We start from the raw sequence: 21012 nt of genomic DNA on the forward strand, positions 1-21012 counted from the left end.
CTTGTATTCACTCTGGTAAAGCCTGAGGAAGAAGAATCAAAACTCTTAACCAGCATGCCATGTACATGAAGCAATTGCATGTGTGCTGCTTCTGCTTCCACTGGATTTCCTCCTTCCTGCTGCTTGCAGGCTCCAGCTTTGCTCAGGGCTGTTGCTTCTCCTCAGTCAGTCTTAGGAGCTTTGAGTCCAGTGCACGTACCTGGCTGGCATGACACTTCCCTGGATGTCAAAGTAACTTTGCATTTGGTCATGTGAAATGGAACCAACACTTGTCTGTTTTCTGGAAGTTTGTGGCCAATTTTAAAGTGTTTCAGAGAAGAAATGTAAATTATGTGGCTTCAAGTGAGCTTGAATTTAAAAAGTACTTGTGTGTGTTTCAGAGTAGAGGCTCAAATGAGAGGAGAGTAGCAAAAATAATACTGAAATGCACATTTTAAAAATTGACTGTCACTGTATTTCACCAGTCCTTGAGTTTTCTATCTAAAGAGGAAATTTTTAAGGATAATAATTTCTCTAAATATAAGTTTTCCCATACTTTTTGCACACCTGTATGACATTTGCAAAAGTTTCACTGGCTACAAGGGTCCTTAAAACAAAATGTGAGGTTTTACAGAACCTCTGAGGCAGAATTTCTGGCCAGAAAGAAACATGATATATGTGATTTGAGTGTTAAAGTCCCAGGTTCAAATCTCTGCTCTGACAGACAAAGGAATTGGACCTCTACATCCCAAGGAGTAAGCAACATATTATGCTGGCTAGTACTGGGGGTGATCTCTCACTCTCATTTGGAGCTGTCCTGCATTGTATAAATACTCATTGGGTGATAATCACCTGTCTCTATGACCCACTGAGTATGGCACTCCTATGGCTTAACATGAAATGATTTTGTATGGAGTGGAAGACCTCCAACAGAAGATCAGTGCCCCAGCTGAGAACAGCCAGTGGCCTGGAGGCCTGCTCGAATTTTCAGATTTAGATATGTTTAAAGACCTGAACATTGTTCTCTTACATGCCAGGTAAGTGTCCTGTGTGCATGGTGGTGACTATTCTGGTGGGTATTGGATACATAAACTTTATGCTGGAGGAGTTGCATGGAACTATGAACGCATCTCTTCAGGCTCAGCCAGCCTAAGCTCTTGTGAAAATACTTCTTGCTTATGTTAATTTAGCTTCACCCATACCTGTGCATGTGAGTGAAACTGATTTCAGTACTGATGAATCTGATTTTTAAAGCCTGATCTTGGGAAAGCATCAGCACTGGGTTGAGGCATATTGGTTTTAGCCTGATCAAATTAAAATAATTTGATCATTTGTATTTACGAATATGGAGAGCGCTTATGAGATTGCTTGTTCCCCTGAGGATAGGTTTGTACCACTTCACCTTGGAATTTTTCAATCAGGAATAATTCCGATATTTTAAAATGTGCTTCCCTGATATAAAATAGTACAGAGGTTAATTTTATTGTTCTTTTCTATATCATCAGAAACAACTGATGAGGGTTTTCAGTCTTGTGCTGACTACTTGCTGGAAAAGCCTTTATTTAAAAGAAGCTGCTAGTGGTGTGTTTTCCCGGAGCAGAGACAATTATCTGTTGCAATTTATCAGGAAATATGAGATGCAAAGTGACACTTAGCTGATATATTTGTATTCAGTTCAGAAAGTGACATTAAAAATCATGACTAATTGCCACTTCTGAATGACTTTGTAAGTGATCAGCTGTGTCGCTGCATAATTATTGCAGAAGAGCGGTGTCCAACTATTTCTTTTGTCTTAATTGCCTTTTGATCAGCTCTTCACATGTGTGGCCATTTCGGAACACTGTTAGATTAATAACCTTTCAGAGTAAAGGCCATTTTTAGAATATACACATCCAATCTAATGCTTTGCCATTTTACAATTAGCATTAATAGCACCAAACTGCAGGGGTTCACCAGCAGTACTGGCAGTGTGTGTGTTGGAATGCCGAAGCTGCCTTACTGAAACAGTAAAACTCTCAAAGACAAGTCCCTTTAACTTCAGTGCCAGTTAGCACAAACCTGGGACATAACTACTGGGAGTGCACTTAAATGGCTGTGCCTGGAGGTGCCTGTGCGTGATGGCTTGGACAGGATCACATGTTCTGTTCTCTTTTAGGGTTTGAGATAGTGCCCATCGCTTCACTGTCTATGGTTTGAAGTTTCTTTTGACTCGTGCTTTGAGAAGTGTAGATTAAAACTTTTACACGTGATGAAAGTATTATCTCTTTTTCTGCTTAGTGGTAATTTTAAATTGCTGGCATGCTCCATGAAGCTGCCTTTATTTTTTTTTTTCTCCTTTTTTTTTTTTTTTTTTTAAACCAGAGCTGAATTTTAGAATATATTATAGTCTATGAGGACAATCATAGAAAGTATCCTGACTTACTACCTGGCATATCTGAACGCCCCAAAAATGAAGGGGGGAACCCACACTGTATTCTGCTATCTAGTCATTTATTAGAACAACAGAATAAAATCAAGCAGTAAATCCTCTTATGCCTGTAAATACCCTTACTGCACAAATGAAATGGTGAGAACAGTAAAAGTTATTCATCTTCATGCTGAACTGGGGAAGAGAAGAGAGTTTTTAATAGCAACCTTGTAGTGCTGTTACTTTGTAAGAATAGGACTGAATGATTGATGTTTTATCTTACCTAGTCTGCATCTCCCTCCCAAAGCATTCATGTTCCTGTTTCCGAGTCTGAAGAACAGTTCACAAAATAATTATTTACAGTATTAAATGGTGCTGTCATACAAAGTGAAGGGCTCATGCTGGGAATTCCCAAGAGGCAGAAAGAGAAGAAAGGTACCCTTGACTTTAGAAAGGTTCTGACCTGACCACAGGGAAGAGTGCCCCTCAATTTCACATGCAGGGTCTTTGCACAATTCTGACATCTACCTACAATCTGTGGCAGTCAATACAGAGAAATGCAATTTGCTACAAGGCATACTTTCAAAGTCTCAAAAAATAAGAAATGTAATATGCTGGGACATTCTCCAGTCAGCCACCGGTAACCATAAACTCTGGGTAATTCATGCTTATTTGTCTGTCTTTGGTGAAAGGCAGCTTCACAGGCAGGTATGGATTGCAGCACAGCAGGCACGCTGGGATGTTTCTGTGAGCTCTGTGGGATTTAAGCTTCCATGGCTGCCAAGGCAAATTATTATGAATGATACATTTTCCTTTTTAAAAACAGATGCAACTATGGGTAGCTTCTTCCAAGTATAACGGAACTAAAGTCCCCCAAGGACACACTGTTCTATGTGTTGTTATAGCAAGTATATGTAATTTACTATAAATGCATCCATAGAACCATAGAAACACTGGTAAAACGGGAGAATTTCTTGGTAACTTGGACCTGGTACTTTTTATCTCTTTGTACATGATGTTTATCATTCAAGTGATTTAATTGTTAGAAAACAATGCTTGACAAGGAATGCCAAAAAAATTATTAGTGCTGTGTCTTTAATCTTCCTCTTCTTGTTCTCCTTTATGATTTCTCCTCTTGCACTGTATGGCTCTGTTTCTGAGAGCTACCAGGTTTGCCATCAAATTTGTGTTTACACTTGACTTTATGATGGATACGTTCAGCTTTATGACTAATAAGCTCATTAAGCTTAGTCTGCACCAGCCTAAGATGCTTTGACTCTAAGCCATGGAGATACTTTTTGTGAGGGGCTCGCCAATCCCACAATTTGTGCCTTTAGAGCCTTAATGCTGTCAATTTTCTGTGTGGTTTTTTAAATCTATTTGAAAGGCAATTATCTGCCTTGTTCCAGGAGACTTGGGAGCCTTCTGACAGGTGAAGGGAAGTATTTTGTTGTTACGATTTTGATCCTGGAATTTCAACATGTGATGATAAATGTAATTAAAAATTATTAAGTTAGTCTGCTGTGCTGGCCTCATGGACACAGACTAAAGGCCAGTATCAGGTAGGCAGGGGAACAGGCTTAGTGCTTGGGTTTGTTTGGTGGGATTTTTTAGCTTGTTTACTCACTAGAGAAAATCAGATGTATTTGTGTATTCAGAGCTGGCTATTGCTTCATCCTGTTCACAGCTCTCTTATATAAGAGAAGAACAGTATCTTAACTGGAGGTGGTTCCACATGGCAACACCAAATGCGTTTCTTAACTCTGCCCCAAACCTACCAAGAAACTGGTGGGAGGCTTGATTTTTTTCCTTCCCCTTAGCTGTAGGGAAGTGTTAAAATTTGCATTACCTGTTAATTTACACACCTACTTGCTTATGACTGGTATTTTTATCAACACATAGTCTTGATATATTGCTAGGCAAAAAATATACAAGTAAATGAAATTACTGCTTAATTGTCTAGCTTTTCCATAGGATTCAGATGGCTGTCCTTGTTTAATAACAGATTTGTAACACTTTATGCATTATTAAGGCTAATTTGTATTCCCGTTTGATTTTTGGATAAATTTACCATTGATACAGGTCTATTGCAGACTAAGTTCACCAAAAGTTCAGGTCTACGTCAGTGTTTAGGAATATGCTATCATCTTGCAGCATAGGCAAGCCCCCCCGCAGCCTTTCATGGTCTCTTTAGAGAATTTTCCATGTTGACATAGCCTGGAATTGTCCAGATTGTCACAAAAACGTACTTCCTTTCTTCTTTTTCAGTCTTTTAATTAATTCTTTACTCTGTCTTAAAAGAAACCCAAACCAGCCAACCAACCAAATGAAAAACCTTAAAAAAGACTGAAAAATTTACTTGTAGCCTTAGAAACATTACAAGTCTGTTTTAGCTGACTGTGATGCTTTTCTTTCTTTTATACAGTGTCCCATTGCTGATCTTCTGAAAAATGCTAATTTCCAGTCCCAAAGGCTTTTAGAGACTAACTCTGAGTAATTATTAAGCAAAAGGCCATGCACATGAGCAGTGCTACTCAACAAATGTTCAATTGTCAATAGCATTGTCAACACTGTGTACGATTTTCTTTGCAGCCTCAGCTGGATAAGTTGTCAGGGTTCATGTCCTGTTGTGGAATGGTGCTTTTCCATAGCTCCTCCTCCTAGATGGATGGAAATGCCCTTGGTTTTAAGCCTTAAAATGCTTTAGGATCCCTTGAAATGAAGAGGATCATACAAAATTGTTACTAGATGTTACTGGATGCTTGTAAGAGTTCAGGGACATGTTGCATTTTGGAAGACTGTCATTGTAGGAGCAGATTGTTCTTTCAGTCAATTTTATAATTTATCAATGATTCACAGCTCAGTTATAATTATTCCCAGTGCTAATTATGTGTCAGAATTACCCAAAGCACTGTATCAGACAAGGTTTGCATATGCTGTGTAATCATGAAACTGAGCTTTCTCCAACATAAACTTACTGAGGGCTCTATTCCACAAGTCCATTGTTTTGGGAGCTCCTTTCGCACCCAAGCAGGCCCCAGGATTTCATGGAGACTAATTAATCAGGTAAGGATGTTCACAACAAGCTTTTAAACTGGTTTTATAGCTTTACCCTGTGCAGAAAAGCTTGAATAATTACTTCAGTAATTACTGTGGCCAAAATATATCTTTGCTGATTTATAGATTTATAGTCCATGAAAATTTATCCTGTCTCATGTAAAAATGTTTTAAGTCTTTTTATTTTTTTCTTCCCAGCTTCTGGAAAAAACGAACAATATGTTTGAGGAATCTGATTCTGCCGCTACAAAAAGTCCTTTGCATTTAGCTGTAAGTATGAGATGTGTAAAGTGTTTGATCAGTATCTCCTAGTAGAGTTCCTTAATCTCTGTCTTTGCAAGTTTAACTGTAGGCTTGTTTTGAAAAGTGTGGGAAGGGATGTGGGCCTAGATATAACAAAGCCAGGTTCTGGGCTGGAATCGTTAATTAAGTTTTTGGCAGTTGAAGCTCTTGGTTGTTACTGACTAACACTTGGGTAAGAAGATGACAGACACTGAGGTGAAATTAAATGGAAATTCCCTCTTGTGTTTAGAACTAGTTTATAAATATGGGGCCAGAGTTTGAGCCTATGGCTTTGATCATGGAATGAGATTCTCTGATGTTCTGGTGAAGAGGTGCAGTGCAAAAAAACTGTTAGGTACACAGCAGGGTGTGAGAAAGTGTGCTTTGAAACACCAGCAGTGCCCTGTGAGAATGCTATGGAGACTGGCAGATCACAACAGGATCCAGCACATGGAGTCTCGGAGGTAACAATAGCTCCCTTGTCCCAAGAGATCAAGATTCATGATTCCTCTTCCCAGATTTTTTGTGCAGAATCACAGAATAGCTGAGGTTGACGTGGACCTCTGGAGATCAAGTCCCGCCTCTGTGGTAAAAGCAGAATCAGCTAGAGCAGATTTTTTCAGGGCTGTGCCCCATCACATTTTGAGTATCTGCAGGCATGGAGAGTTCACAGCTTCAACTCTGAAAATACTAATTATACATTTGTGTGTAAATAAAAAGGATGCTCTCTGTGAGTCTGACAGTGAGGAGAGGAGGACAGGCCCTACAAAGCTGAACAAGACGTTTCCAGTTTCTGGCACTGTCCACTGGGTTTTTGCAATTCCACCTGTGCACAGATGCTGTTGGCCTCAGTGTGGCTGTAGGTCTGGAAGTGCATCTACTTGTCCACTGTAGTTGTTCTACCAAGTGGCAGGAATTCTCCATGAACCATCAGCTATAAACAGCAGGTCAAGTTTGTGTTTATATATGCACAAAAATCTGGTTTGAGAATCGCTTTAGTTGGAGACCAGCACATGTGTTGAATTCAGCACCAGTTGGGTGATAATCCATGGATCTCTCTAGTGAATCCAGTTTTGGAAGCAAACGTTTCCCTGTCAGATCCTGTAGCATATGAAAAATGAATTGATGATTGACCTGTGCTGGATTGGCAAATTATTGCCTGAAATTTCCTAGCTTTGGGTTGTGCTAGAAGGTTAGAGCAGATCAAGAATCGTAATTTCTTTTCCTAAACATTAGGAATTTTTTAATTTCTTGGGTACAGTGTAATTTGGAAAAATCCTTTCAGGTTGAAGAGAGAGTCATAAGGAATTAAGAAAACTGTGATTTCTGTTGTGTTTAGGAGACACTGAAAGGGCTGGATTTTATTTATTATGGAATTTATGTGAAAAGTCTTTGAAAGACAGGAGTTGTGTTCTTTACATGACACATTTCATACTTCTAGGCCTATAATGGTCATCATCAAGCTCTGGAGGTACTTCTCCAATCTCTGGTAGATCTGGATATTAAGGATGAGAAGGGACGCACTGCTCTGGACTTGGCTGCATTTAAAGGACATGCAGAGTGTGTGGAAGCTCTCATCAGCCAGGGTGCTTCTGTCACCGTAAAGGACAATGTCACCAAAAGGACCCCCCTCCATGCCTCAGGTGAGTGTGATCTTATGCTATTCTTGTGGTATAAACCCTGCACTGAAGCAGGTACCTTTGCTTACCTACTGCTGCTATGCACATTTCTTCTAAAGGGAAGAACATTCTCCCAAGTGCTGAGGAGTGACACTTGTTTGCTGATGTTGTACATTTAAACCCTTTTTCTTCCGTTTCATTCATCTTCTTTCCCTCTATCCCTGTGGTTCAGTCCTCCCTCACACAGAATCCCGTATTTTTCCACACCACTACTGCTCTGCCCTTACCTGCTTGCCTCTACCTTACCTCTCTATTACCACCCACTCTTCAGGAGGTGTGATGTTTCCCTCATGACACCTTCTCTTGCTGGTTCTTCAGCCAAATAATCGGGGGAGGAAGGAATACTTGCCTCACTGCTTCTCCTTTGGAAGAAAGGCTGAAAAATACATGTGGGCTCTGATTGGCAATGAGATTTTTCTGGTGTTCAAGACTTGCAACCATTTCCAGTGGCAACACCACAGAAATTCACCCCCCTCTTTCAGGCCTCCTCCTCCTCCTTTGCCAGCCTGTGAACTTGCGCTTGCTGGCAGCCTGCTCTGTTCCTCATGTGTGGGGTGTTAATTATGTAACAAGCAAAATTAGCTGGGAAATGTAGACTTTGTCATTTATTTGAAGGTTATTATTTGACATGTACCTGTCAGGTAAATACACAGAGGTGCCAAAGGGAACGTGTCTCCTCTGCTGTTCCAGCAGGGGCTCCGTACAGGATAGCAGTGGCCTCTAGTGGGAAGGAAAATTAATACCACATGGATAATTAATTCAGGACTGACTTAATTGTCTTTCTGCTTATCTTTTAATCTTGATTAGATTGAAATGCATTTATATGCTGTAGTATCAGTTTATTCTCTGTGTGTGATCATGTAAGTGCAACCTAGAAACATGAGGTCAAATAAACTTACCAATTTTGTCTGCAGTACTGAAAGAAATGCTTGTAATGGATCCACACTGCATACTAAAAATGCCTTGTCTTCTTGAATTTCGCATCAGAACTGAGTACATTTCTCCCCATGATAAATACTGATGGTTTAATTAATTGAAATCAATATTAGTCCTGCCACAAACTGAGCTGTGTTGGTCAAGAGCTTTCCCTGTAGTTACTTCAAACATATCTTAGGATCTGATGTGAACAAGGTGTGGCTTTGTCTGGTACATTGTCACTATAGCAAAGATTTTCATTTATTTAAAAATGTGGTTATAGTGACATAAGTTTTTAGTTGTCACAACTGAATTGTAAATGTTCTTCAGTACTGAGAAAAGTAAATGGTAACAAAGCCATATTTTTTTAGCAGCTCTGACTTAAAATATGAATCTGTTGAGTAAATTGAGTAAATTTGTTGAATGGAAGATGTTATTTTAATACACACCCTTCTTACCTTCATATAAATTCTGATTGTGTTGTCCTCCCCCTTTTAATTTGTTTTTTAATCACCTTCATGGCTGTAGTATTGAGTGCCTTCCATGTAAAACCAGTAGGAAGATTCATTGTACACTTTTCTGGTCCATGATGCTTTTTGCTTCTCAGATTAAAAAACATTCCCAGGCATACAAATAAACTGTTCTTTAAATCTGCAGTGAAGCAAAGTAAGTCAGATATGTATTTAAAAAAAAAAAATCAGAAAACCACATATACAAAAAGCCCAACCAAAAAAAAAAGGGAAAAAAATCCTACACCCAGGAATGAGAACACAAAAGGGAACATGTACCCTGAGCAGAAGGGAAAGAAATGCTCAGATGGGTTGAGTATTTGAACTCCTTAGTAAAGGAAATTCACAACTGTCAGAAATTTGAAAGCTTTCAAATGTGAGTTAAATGTACTTTGGGTAAATATCCATTGAGACAACGTTAAGAACCTTCCAGCAAGAGCTCTTCAGAGTTCTGTGGAAATGATCTCTGGAGTGAAGCTTGTACCACCAGCGACTCTAGAAAGGCCCTTGCAATGTGCCGATTCCATGAGGCCGGTGCATAAGGAAGCGCTCTGGGGAGGAGTGTTTAGCAAGGCCTGGTGCCACCTGCTGGGAACTCGGCCTGCAGATGCCGCACACGCAGTGGCTTTGTGCTGCCAGCGTGGGAGGGCAAGCGGTGTATTTTGAGAAATCAAACAGAATTCTTGCCGAATTAATCCCTTGAGCGCCAGTGTGCGTTTGCACACACAAAAGTGAGCACCTGCACATGCAGCACTGTGCACTGGGAAGAAACAAGAAGGCATGTGTGCCCACGTCCTTAAACTTGTTTGCCCTCATTCCTTCTAATTACACCGGCACAATTGCTGAACACAGAGCTCAGGAGGCCTCAAGCGGTGGATTGGATACAGGATTCTGCAGATTTGTGTCAGTAAAGGGATTTGTGACTCGACTATAGAACTCACCTAATGAAGTGTTTCTTTTTTCTGTCTGTCCTCATGAGGGAATAGACTTCCTCTGACCTCATAACATGGAGAATTTCCTTCACCTAAATTATATGTTCCCTGTGTAATTTTATTACCACCAGCCTCTCCTCTGGCTAGCCTAGGGAATCCATTGCAAATGCTCCCCTAGTGTTAGTGTTGTAGGTCTGTTGGCAAAACTAACATTCCCTGCAGGGTCTGTAATGCTTAGCAATCACTGGGTCAGCTCCTAGGGGTTTCTGGGAGTATCTGTTCTAAAACTTGTTTACCAAAATAATTTTCATGCATCTTTGTGAACAAGTTATGATTTCTCTTCCTCCTGCTGGGAGAAAGAACAGACCTTTTCCCCCACCCTCACAAGCCAGTGAATCATCAGCCCTGCAGAACTGTTTACATGTTATGTATATGTCATTACTTAGTGGTAAATAACTAAAAATGCTTTTTATTTTTCTGGGTAAAGCATCTAAGATTGGATGAGTAATTTAAATCTGATGATGTGCACTGGTTTCTCTGCCAGCATGATGTGACATAGGTGGTGTCCAAGGGTTTTGCCTCAGCCCACAGGGTGTAGGCAGTGTGAATGCATGACTTGCTGTGATAAGAACACAACATATATCTACTGAGCACAGGAATTGTTTTTCAAAGAAGAAAATATTTGTCTCTTCATCCCATGAAAGTCTGAAGCCTTAAAGCCAGCTGACACACAGATGGAGTTCAGTGTCAGGCCCTACAGAATGTAGTAACACAGAGCTGTTTCCTAGCAGCAATGGGTTACATAAAAAACCCCCAACAAAACCCAAAAATACATCCCCCCCACCCCGAAAAACCAAACCAAAACCCCCAACACCACCAAACCAAATGTTTTTGATAAGTATTGTTTTTTATAAAATGGATAAACTCAAAGGGAATTTTAGTCTCTGGTGTTATGTGCTTTTATGAATATGACATTTGTATCATTGGTCATTCTTTGCAGATTTTTCTTTCATAGCAGCACTGAAGTTGTTCCTTGTGCAGTGCACATAAAATTAAGGAGCCTTGACAATGTACTTCCTACTGTGTTCCAACCCTGAGCACAGACAGCCTTGTCTGCCTGCTCAGTCTGGGGGATTTTGAAATGCTGTCTGCTTTAGTAGAAATCTTCTCAGTAGTGAAAATCACAATTTCTGTTTTACTCATTTGGGATTTTTGTATCAAAGAGAACCAATCCTCATCCTAGTGACGTCAAGGAAAAAACAGCTCACCATTTCACTGGCACAAGGGAAATGAAAATTGGGGGAATATTGATCTCTTATATGGTGTTTTCCTTGTTTATAAGGACATTTCTTATCCATAAGCATCCCAGTGGAAAAATATCTGAAATTAAACATAGTTTTTTTCCTTTATAGTCATTAATGGCCATACACCTTGTTTATGGTTGTTGCTGGAAGTTGCAGACAACCCTGATGTGACAGACGCCAAAGGACAGTAAGTTTTCTTTGTGGTTTTTTTTTCCAGCTCTGTAATTCAAATAGCATTTCATATTTCTCACAAAAAAAGTACTTATTTGAAATACTGTATTTCCTGCACTTCTCCTCATAGAATTTGGCAGAGATTACAAAGTACATATTCAGTTGATGTAAGCCATGTGGAAAGGACTAATCATTAATCTTAGCCTCTGCTTCATACTTTAAACAATCTTTTATAGATGTTGAGGTCCAGATTCAATAAAAAAAGAACAAGCTCCTGAGATGTTTCTATAGAGTCTTTTTTGTTCTAAAATGTTGCTATTCCAGGCTTTATTTGGTACATTAGACTGGTGCAGTAGGACACGGTGTTTATTTGAGGTGATGCATCTGAGATGTTCCTACAAAAACTTTACTGCTTGTTAAATGGCAGTTATAGAGGGAGGATAAGATATATTTTTACGTGAAAATGTGAATGGTTTAAGGAACTAATTTGGGGTGTCTGGAACATATAATGTACATATAATGTCTGCACATATAATTTTAAATGGTATTAGTCTTGCCTAAAAATAGATGGAGAATAGATCTCTTTCAGACAAAAATGAAAGATATGTTAGTCCGAATTTTAGCTTGCATATTTTCCTCATGTCCCTTCATCCCCTTTAAGCAACTGTGCAGCATTTGCAAAAGAAACACTTTGGGTCATTGTCATCTTGGTAATTAGTAGGGACATGCATTCACAAGACTTGGTATTGTAAAACTCATGTGTCACTGGAGGTGACAGAAATTGTAGGTTATTAAGAGAACAGATTGTCTTGAATGATGTTGCTCTGTAAACTGCTTACCAAGTGGGTTTGTTACTATTTCAGTCATGGCAGTTGGTTGTTAAACATCTTAATAATTTCATACAAATGTCTTCACTCGGGTGTCATATATGAATATGGTGAAAAAAACCAGGTTTGTGGGTAGGAGTGGCAAGAAATGCAGGGTTTCCTGATTTCTCTCTGTGTAAGTTATAGCAGGGACAAGCAGTATGTCATTTTATAGCTATGACTGCTCTGGTTTTCTTTTTTTTTTCCTAGAACTCCACTAATGCTTGCAGTGGCATATGGGCACATTGATGCTGTTTCTTTATTACTTGAAAAAGAAGCATCTGTAGATGCAGCTGATCTCCTGGGATGCACAGCTTTACATCGAGGGGTGACTTAATTTTTATAATCCTTTATTATTTGTTTTACTGTGACTATGACTCACTTATAAGTACAGGGATATTTAAATCTAGAGAACATGGAATGGTGCAAGGAAGTCCTGTAAGTTTTTTCTAGAGGCAGTGAAACTTGAGGTAGATCTAATCTTTTTTAGTCCAGCTTGACTAAGCTAGACTTTCCTAGCTAAGTCGAGCTTCTTACCCAATGTGGAGCTGATGTAAGGGATGATATTTATACAGAACTTTATGATAACTGCAGTGAGCAGTTCAGCAAGTGAGCAAAGGGATTTTAATCTCTGGCTGCTGAATCCCATCCCAGACCATTTCATGTTCACAGGCATCAATCACATTCTGTATTTCCTGGGGAAGAATCTGTGTTATGTCAACTTCTTTACTCATTTCTTTGTTATCAGATCATGACTGGGCATGAAGAATGTGTTCAGATGCTGTTAGAGAAAGAGGTCTCTATTTTGTGTAAAGATGCCAGAGGCAGGACACCTCTGCACTTTGCAGCAGCTCGGGGTCACGCCACGTGGCTGAGCGAGTTACTGCAGGTGGCACTTTCCGAGGAGGACTGCAGCCTGAAGGACAACCAGGGCTACACGCCCCTGCACTGGGCTTCTTACAATGGTAAGGCTCTCCCGGGACTTCTGCCCCGGTCAAGGGTGGCCTCGGCTGTAGGGAAACGTGGTAACAAAGCAGCAGAACACTTGGAGTGGCTTGAAATGAAGAGACAAATTATCTCTGTTTGCTGTGTGTAGTTAGCATTTACTATGTGCACCCTTCAGCTCAGAGGCCCCGGAAATTTCCAGTGATAACTCCCAGGGATGTTGCAGCTCATTTGCCTCACGTCACAAGAAGCCAGGATGAAATTCTGGTTTTATTCATGTCCATGATGAAATTGATATCTGTGCAACCAAGAATGCTCCTTTGAGTGTCACCTTGTTGGTACAAGAGACCATGTGAATAGATGGATATTCTGAACTGAACTGATTATCTTAAACTGGATAATCTGAACTTGTTACTTAATATAAGGATAAAGCTTCTCAGTATTGGCATTTAAACTTTGGATGTAATGCAACATACATGACATCACATTAAAAAGAACTTTTTTTCTTTTCTTTTTTTTCCAGTAAATGCTAATATTAGTCCAGATCTATCTTGCTGCTGCCGTAGAATAAAAAAATCCACTGGTTTATCACATAAGAGCTTATATACACATTATGTTCAACTTTGAACTTAAAAGTGTTAAATTCCAACCCATGTAAGCCTAATATGAATTAAGTGAACTACCTTGTGCAACATTGAAATATCTGCTCTCTCACAGGTCATGAAAACTGCATAGAGGTACTATTGGAACAAAAACTTTTCCACAAGTTCTATGGTAATAGCTTCTCTCCATTGCACTGTGCCGTGTAAGTAGAAATCTCCAGTAACAAATGCATGTTGCTTTAGGATATGTCTGTAACCGGTAGCACTACGAGAATAAAGGGAGCTTTTTTGGAAATTATTTGCATGAGCAAATGGTTTTAAAGCTGATCACTTGAAATAAAATTCTTTGTGGCTGAAACATAGTATTTTAAATCAGAATTTCTAGTGATGGCTTTGAAAATAAGTCAATATTTATATTATTTTAAATGAGTATGCAATTCCCAAGCCTATTAAAATGTGTTCAATTTAAACATGCATGCAAATGTAAAATGAAAGCCACTTCTAGTCCAATGTGGAAGTGTGTTAGCTATACTGTGTGTCCAATACTGTAAATAAATCCTGTTCATTTACATGATGAAATGGACAAATTAGTAATAACTGGAAAAAGTATTAACTGAACACATCCATCAAATCAAAATGCTAAGTGTGTGAGTGGGAAAATATGTGGTTTTCAGTACCTTAAACGTTAGATGAAATCTCTCTACATGTAAGTGTCTATGACTGAGTGCTTTCCACGTCCAGGTGTGTTTGACATACAGACTAAGGATTTTAAGATACTAAGGTTTTAATCCTAGCTTTGTTCTGGACTTTGAAATTACCTTTGTCCATAGTGAATTAAGGATCAGCTTTGCATTAGGGATTGAAATCCATTGTAGCAGGTGCAGTTTGGTTAAACAGAGAGATGAAGAATATGTAGAAGTGTGACTGAAAACGTTAAGACAAAGGCATGTAACTTAGAAATAACCACTAAGAAATATTAATGGGAAGTCAAGTAAACTAATATTGGAAAGTGGAAAAATTTGTAGACATGACCTTTTCAAAAATGTATTTTCTTTGGCAGAATCAATGATCATGAAAACTGTGCATCACTACTCATCGGAGCCATCAACGCCAGCATTGTCAATTGTGAAGATGACAAAGGAAGGTAATAGTTCCTTGAACAAACTGCATTTCATTACTCGATTTAGTATTTTTCATAGTTTTTCTGAACCTCTGGCACTGATCCTTATCTTTTATAGTTGAGCTAAGACTTGTCATGCTGACTCTTTCAGACAGCAGTTTACACTGCAGCACAGTTAAATGGTGGCTCACTCCAAGCAAGAATGTGATGAAGTATTCAGTGTCAGAGTATATATGAAAAAAAATATAAAAGAAATAGTATTTTGTTTGTTTAGAACAGCTATGGCTATAGGCTGTTTCCCTGCACCAGTTTTCTTTATTAAATGTTTAAACACATTTATCCTTGCTGAACAGAGTGATACTATGTACATACAGAAAAGTGTTTCATTAATAGTTTTCATGTTATGTTGGCATTCTCAGGACATACAATGGAAAATATCTATGCAGCAAAATAATACTATTACAGCAAGAGATGGGCATTCAGCCAAATCCTTCATTTGTCACATTGAGAATCTCCTCACTATATATATATACACATATATATATATTTAATTAAAATTGCTGAAATTCTAAAAAGTGAACACTCATTGTTTTTGTTGATTAAAACAAATTTAATACCCTCAGTAACAGTGATTATTTAATTCTTTGAGGGTAAGAGCACCTCACCTTTGCTGATAAGCAAAACTGGAGCAGCACTGAACTGGGCTGTGTACCAATTATCTTTCATCTCTAGTAGTCACCCTTCAGACCCAAAATGCCAAAGAGCCACAGTGAATGAATTCCAGTGTCTATGTCTTGTAGAAACTGATAACCTTCAAAGTGGATTGATTCCTTCTGCCTTTTATAGTGCTGCTGTTACTGTGGCTTGTTGCTGCAGTATCTTTGACTACAACAATTTAAAAATAATGGATCTGTTCTTTTCAGATAGTTCTTCCCAACTGAGGCTTGCTAAAAAAAAATGTAAAATCAGATTAGTAAGAACAAGGGATTGTACTGCTTTTCACACAGTATGCTCTGTTAAAATAAATAGGGTGCTAATACAAGATTCTCCAAAGTATTGTATCTCCATGCTATCGTATGCACCTTTGGAGGCTGGAAATATCATTTAACTTGCTTCAGCTGCTGCTATTACAACCTTCTTATGGGGATAACTTGAAGTTTGACAGGAAAAAAAATAAAATGCACTTTGAGGTTTTTGGGGAGGTGGGAATATTGTCCCTCTTTGGCAAAAGCTCTGTGGGTGTTGCTCCCCCAGGACGCCCCTGCACGCCGCAGCCTTCGCCGACCACGTGGAGTGCCTGCAGCTGCTGCTGAGCCACAGCGCGCAGGTGAACGCCACAGACCACGCGGGCAGAACACCGCTCATGATGGCAGCTCACAACGGGCACGTGGGCGCCGTCGGTGAGTGCAGCCCTGCCTCTGTCCCTCTGCTCTGCAGTTACTGCCCCACAGGGTAATCTCTGTTATCCTGGGAAAATGGAGGAAGGAAAAGAAATTATGTGGATAATAACTTTCTGTAAGAGGATAGCTTTTCATCCACTAAAAAATACTACTTCTTCTTCTCGGCAGTCTTGGTGAACATTTGCAATAAATTTGAGTCTTATTTCCTCCTAAGAGCACACTGTAAAGAGCACAAGGGGAGTAGTAATTCTATTCTCCTGTTTACTTCCTTGATTTTTTGGAGCAGTAAAGCTGCATGTGTGAAAAAGATTATGTAACTTTTTCCTGTCCTATCTTATAGGAAGTCCCATTCTTGAAAAGGCAGCTGTCAGCAGCTGTTTTTTCCAGGCTAGACTATGTGCTACTGCCATACAGATTGGGGACCTATGGGCTTTGCACAATTCCCTTTTCTCTAGCTTCAACAGCCCAGGCTGCATCCCAAGTTCTTTATATCCCCTTAGTCCTTTCAAAAGCAGGATTCACAGTTGTTCTCAGGCAGAGGTGATTCAGGCAAAATTTGCTGATCTGCAAATAGGGAAGTTCATAAATAAATTAAGATCAGTGTATGTTTGACAGTTTGGGGCACCACAAACAAGCTATTAGCTCCACATTTGTTTGCTGATTAACTGCACAAGATTAGTTTGTTCTCACTCACTAATTTAACTTCATGATTATAAAGCTTACATCATATAAATCCTTAATTGATTAGCATGTGTGCATGTGTACATTGAAATAGTAATTTTTTCCTCTCTTTTGACATGTTCATCTGCCCATTCGGTTTGTTCATTGATTTCTACTCTATACCTCAGACTTTTTGGTGAACATTGCCAAGGCTGACCTGACATTAAAAGATAAGGAGTTGAATACATCTTTGCACTTAGCTAGCAGTAAAGTAAGTTGAAGACCTCTCTATGTTTTATTCTCATCAGTCTGTATGAATGTTTGTGTGTGTTTATGCTCCCAGGTTTTTTTCTGCAATGGAAATGTTGTGGTGAGGAAGGGGACATTGTTCCAAGCTTTTTCTCTAGTCTGTTTTAAAGTATTGTACATTGAGAAATAGGGATGGCTCCTATGACAGCTGAAACGTAAGTAAGTTACACTAAGAGAAGTAAAGGAAACCCTTAAGGTTTTACCAGATAATCTCACTGTAAAACAGTTTAACAGGTTCAGTAACAAAGAAAAATAGAAGTATTTTTTATTATTCTACAATTTCTGTGGAAGGAGCCCAAAATTTTCCCGTAACAAAGCCGGAGTAAAACCAGAGGCATTGATTAGATGGGTGATGGTGTCTCTTCCTACCCCTTCTTCCTCTTAATTCCTTAATTTCTACTGCTATTTCTGCAAGAAAAAATGCCCACAGGATTCCCTCTCCTGGGCCTTTTCTTTTGCTACTATCCACAGATTGGATTCCAGTGGGATCATATTACTCTAGTTTCTGCAGACACATGAGCCTTGCTGAATTCTCAAGGTCCTTCAGGCAGCTGTTCACCTGCCACGACTGTAGGCTCAGCATCTGCAACTTGCTGTGCTGAAACAGGATCCAAAATAAGGCCTGGATCTGTATTATTCCCAAAATTCCATTGTTAGAGCCCTCTCACACTGAAGGGGTTTTGTAGTAGGTCATTAATAATACAGAAAGGCATTTAAAGACCCAGAAGATATGGTATTTGTTTCTGAGATGAACCCTTTCTCTGTTACTGTGTAGTTCTGATAAATCATCCACTGAACGCTCTCTCAAGAGAAAACGCAGCATCCTCTGAAAGCTGAGGAAGTGAATTCATATTTAATGAATGCAGGGTTGAAAGACAGGTGAATGTCTACATTTCTAAATGTGCTAAAACATCCCAGCAGTGGTGGTTCACAAATGGTATTTTAAGGCTCCCATAGTTCACCTTCTACACAGTCTTACTGAGCAGTGTGTTTTGTATTTCAATTTGAGTTATTAAATTTCACTTTTATTATGTAACATTTCTTTTGCCTCAGTTTCAGACTCCTCAGCAAATTAACACTATTGGTTTTTTTTCCCTGACTACAGGGTCATGAAAAATGTGCCTTGTTAATACTTGACAAGATACAAGAACAGAGCCTTATTAATGCAAAAAATAATGCATTGCAGACGTAAGTATAGCCTGATCCTCTCAAGTTCAGTTGATTTACCAGAATATTCCAGTTTAGCATTTCAAATTCATGTCTCAGATTATTTCATAGAACAGTAAAGTTAATTTCTGATTTTTTTGAATGCTTTCCCTTGAAAAAAACCCCAAATTGTGTTGCATTCTCACTTTTAATTTTGATTCTGTTGATGCCATTTCTATGCATGATCTGGTGGAAAAATTATATGAGGTCATTTATTTGAAGACTATATCAAAATGTGTAAATATGTAAGTATACAGCTGGCATTTTCTAGCTTTTTGAGATTCTACTTAAATTTAAATAATTTTTTAGACTTACTTAGACTTAAGGTGGTACATACAGTTCTCAGAAGGCTTTTTAGGTGATATTTTATGTGCAACTCCTGTACATAGCTTACATTATCAGCTGCAACTGTTTGTTGGCATGGGGGAATCCCACCATAGGAGATTCAACCAATTAATTCAGGTGGCGGATCACGTAGAGCTTGCAGAAGAATTCATTCCATCTTAGCCCTTTTTTCCCCCCTTCCAATATGAAAAGGTTTTTCCTATCCTGCTAGCTGTCCCCAAACAGGAGCATTGGGTGTTGGGCCAGGAAAGGCGCAAACCAATGGTTATTTTTAATTTCCAGCTGCTCTGCAGTAACAGAGATTAGCAATTGAATATTCAAGGATAAAAAGGCAATACAGTGATATTGAATAGTCCGTAGCAGCCAGAATTAAGGACAGAACACAGGCATTTCTTCAGTCTTGGATTCATTTTCCTTTTAAATATCAACTGTGTGCTGCAAACAGTGCAAAAATGAGAACTTTTAAAAGAAAGTCTTTAGACTAGAAAGTATTAAGTATTTGTGTGCTTGCACATCTATTTTATAGACTATTATTTCAAAGCCTGCAATAATATGTAGTGTCTACAATATAATTCTAATGATCCAAGGAAGTAAAACATTCTCTTTCAGATGCTGGGTATGCTTTAAGCATTGCCTAACTTTGTTTAGAAAATCTGTTGTAAACTGAAGTTGAATGTAGTTGTTATGCTTTTGTAGACCTCTTCATATTGCTGCACGAAATGGCCTAAAGATGGTGGTCGAAGAGTTGCTGGCCAAAGGGGCCTGTGTCCTGGCAGTGGATGAAAATGGTAAGTAAATGATACTATTTGACAGTCTTCAGTAGGACACAACAGGTAATTTTACAACAGACCGAAGCAATAGAATTAAAAGGTGATGATAGACTTCATTGATGCTTTTATCCTTCCAAGAACAGACACTGAGTTGTGTGAGTACCTATTTAAAAAAATTAAAAAGATGCTATTCATTTTTCTTTAGTATAAAAATTTATTCTAAACATCACAGTGGTCCCTTTTACTGTTCATTTTGCATGTACTGTCAACAGCTAGTCTTTTTTAATGCCTGAGTGCAGTGGTAACTTGAATTTCCTAAACATGCAAGTGGCACCGGATAATTCTGACACCTTGCAGAAGAATTAAGGATTTTGCATTCAATCAGCGCATGTTTTAATGGGTAGGAAGAAAACCATCAACATATGTTTGAGTGTGTCCCAGCTCATTCTGAGATCAAACCTTGTGCTTGCCAATTATCTGATCTAATCCAAGATGCAATTAAATTACTGTTGCCTCGTAAAATACATAATTAGTTACTAAATTAAATAATTTTGCTTCATACTTCGATGAAGTCCTTCGCTAAAAATTACAAAGAACCATAGAGGGATATGATTCTACAATTACAGTTTTTAAAAATATCTTCCTGAAATAAGTTGGTCTTTCTTACAATACTAACTTAATGGCATTAATGTAACAATTTGGTACCTTCATTTTTCCATATCTGTAAAGTAATAATACTACTACTCACCCATGATTGCAAGACATTTGCGATCTATGGATGAAAAGAACTGAGTGGTATTTACTATAAACCAAATGCTACCTAGCTATACTTGCATGAATGAGTTCCATGAAAGTCATCTGACTCTAACCTCATTTTAGAGATAGGGGACAGAAAAAGGAACCAGACTAGCTTCTAACCACAGATTTTATCCTTAAAATAGTACATACAAGTCCAGGTAACCTGTATGTAACAAATTGAAATTAAGTTTAAATTTTATACACATTTAGTGTTTCTGGGAACAGCATGCACAGTTTAAAAGAGAGATGTTCAAGTAGAATCTTGGTGCATGTGCATATTAATATTCTAAAGAATATTAACACTTGGAACTCAGTGGAAGAGGAAATGCACTGGCCGCAGTCAGTGCTTAAATATGGGTACTTTGCAAAAAATTGTATTCACTTTTGCCTACCAAATTCATCTGCGCTGCAGATCTTGGCTTACTTGAGGCAGTAGGTACCAGAAGTGGCCACTGCCTCACATCACTATTGCTGCAGTGCTTAAGATTTAACCATCTGTAAAAGAATTTTTCAGCTCTTAGCATAAAGGAGGATTTGTTGGAAAGTGCTAGAGTTCTGCACAGCAGCCTGTAAAATGTACAGACAGCAAGTATAATAAGCACACTGGCTTCCATGGCTCCTGTACGTGAAGAGCTGCTAAAGGGGCAGTGCTTGGACAGGAGCCAAGTGCAACTGCAGTGAAGACAAGCTTCTAGTAGCTTCCCAGTCCTTCGCTTGACTGACACTGGAGTCATATTAGCTCTGTATTTGAAGTGT

At 38.8% G+C, this 21012-nt stretch overlaps 1 protein-coding gene across 12 annotated transcripts in view; it reads left to right on the plus strand.

Moving 5' to 3' along the window:
- The window catches only part of ANKRD44 (ankyrin repeat domain 44), a 132172-nt gene that overhangs the window by 105890 nt on the left and 5270 nt on the right, over positions 1-21012 (plus strand). For 8 of the 12 annotated variants that reach the window (XM_039554820.1, XM_039554821.1, XM_039554826.1 and 5 more), the window contains 11 exons: positions 5642-5713; positions 7167-7368; positions 11173-11251; positions 12312-12429; positions 12850-13066; positions 13764-13851; positions 14709-14792; positions 16023-16168; positions 17017-17099; positions 18243-18325; positions 19385-19476. In XM_039554820.1, the coding sequence (XP_039410754.1) occupies positions 5642-5713; positions 7167-7368; positions 11173-11251; positions 12312-12429; positions 12850-13066; positions 13764-13851; positions 14709-14792; positions 16023-16168; positions 17017-17099; positions 18243-18325; positions 19385-19476 (1264 nt within the window). Of the gene's footprint in view, positions 1-5641; positions 5714-7166; positions 7369-11172; positions 11252-12311; positions 12430-12849; positions 13067-13763; positions 13852-14708; positions 14793-16022; positions 16169-17016; positions 17100-18242; positions 18326-19384; positions 19477-19730; positions 20832-21012 lie in introns of those variants that run through there. The other 4 variants (XR_005602309.1, XM_039554829.1, XM_039554830.1 and 1 more) reach the window with 4 other exon arrangements.

Source organism: Corvus cornix, chromosome 7, assembly GCF_000738735.6.
Source record: "Corvus cornix cornix isolate S_Up_H32 chromosome 7, ASM73873v5, whole genome shotgun sequence".
NCBI classification, from domain to species: domain Eukaryota; kingdom Metazoa; phylum Chordata; class Aves; order Passeriformes; family Corvidae; genus Corvus; species Corvus cornix.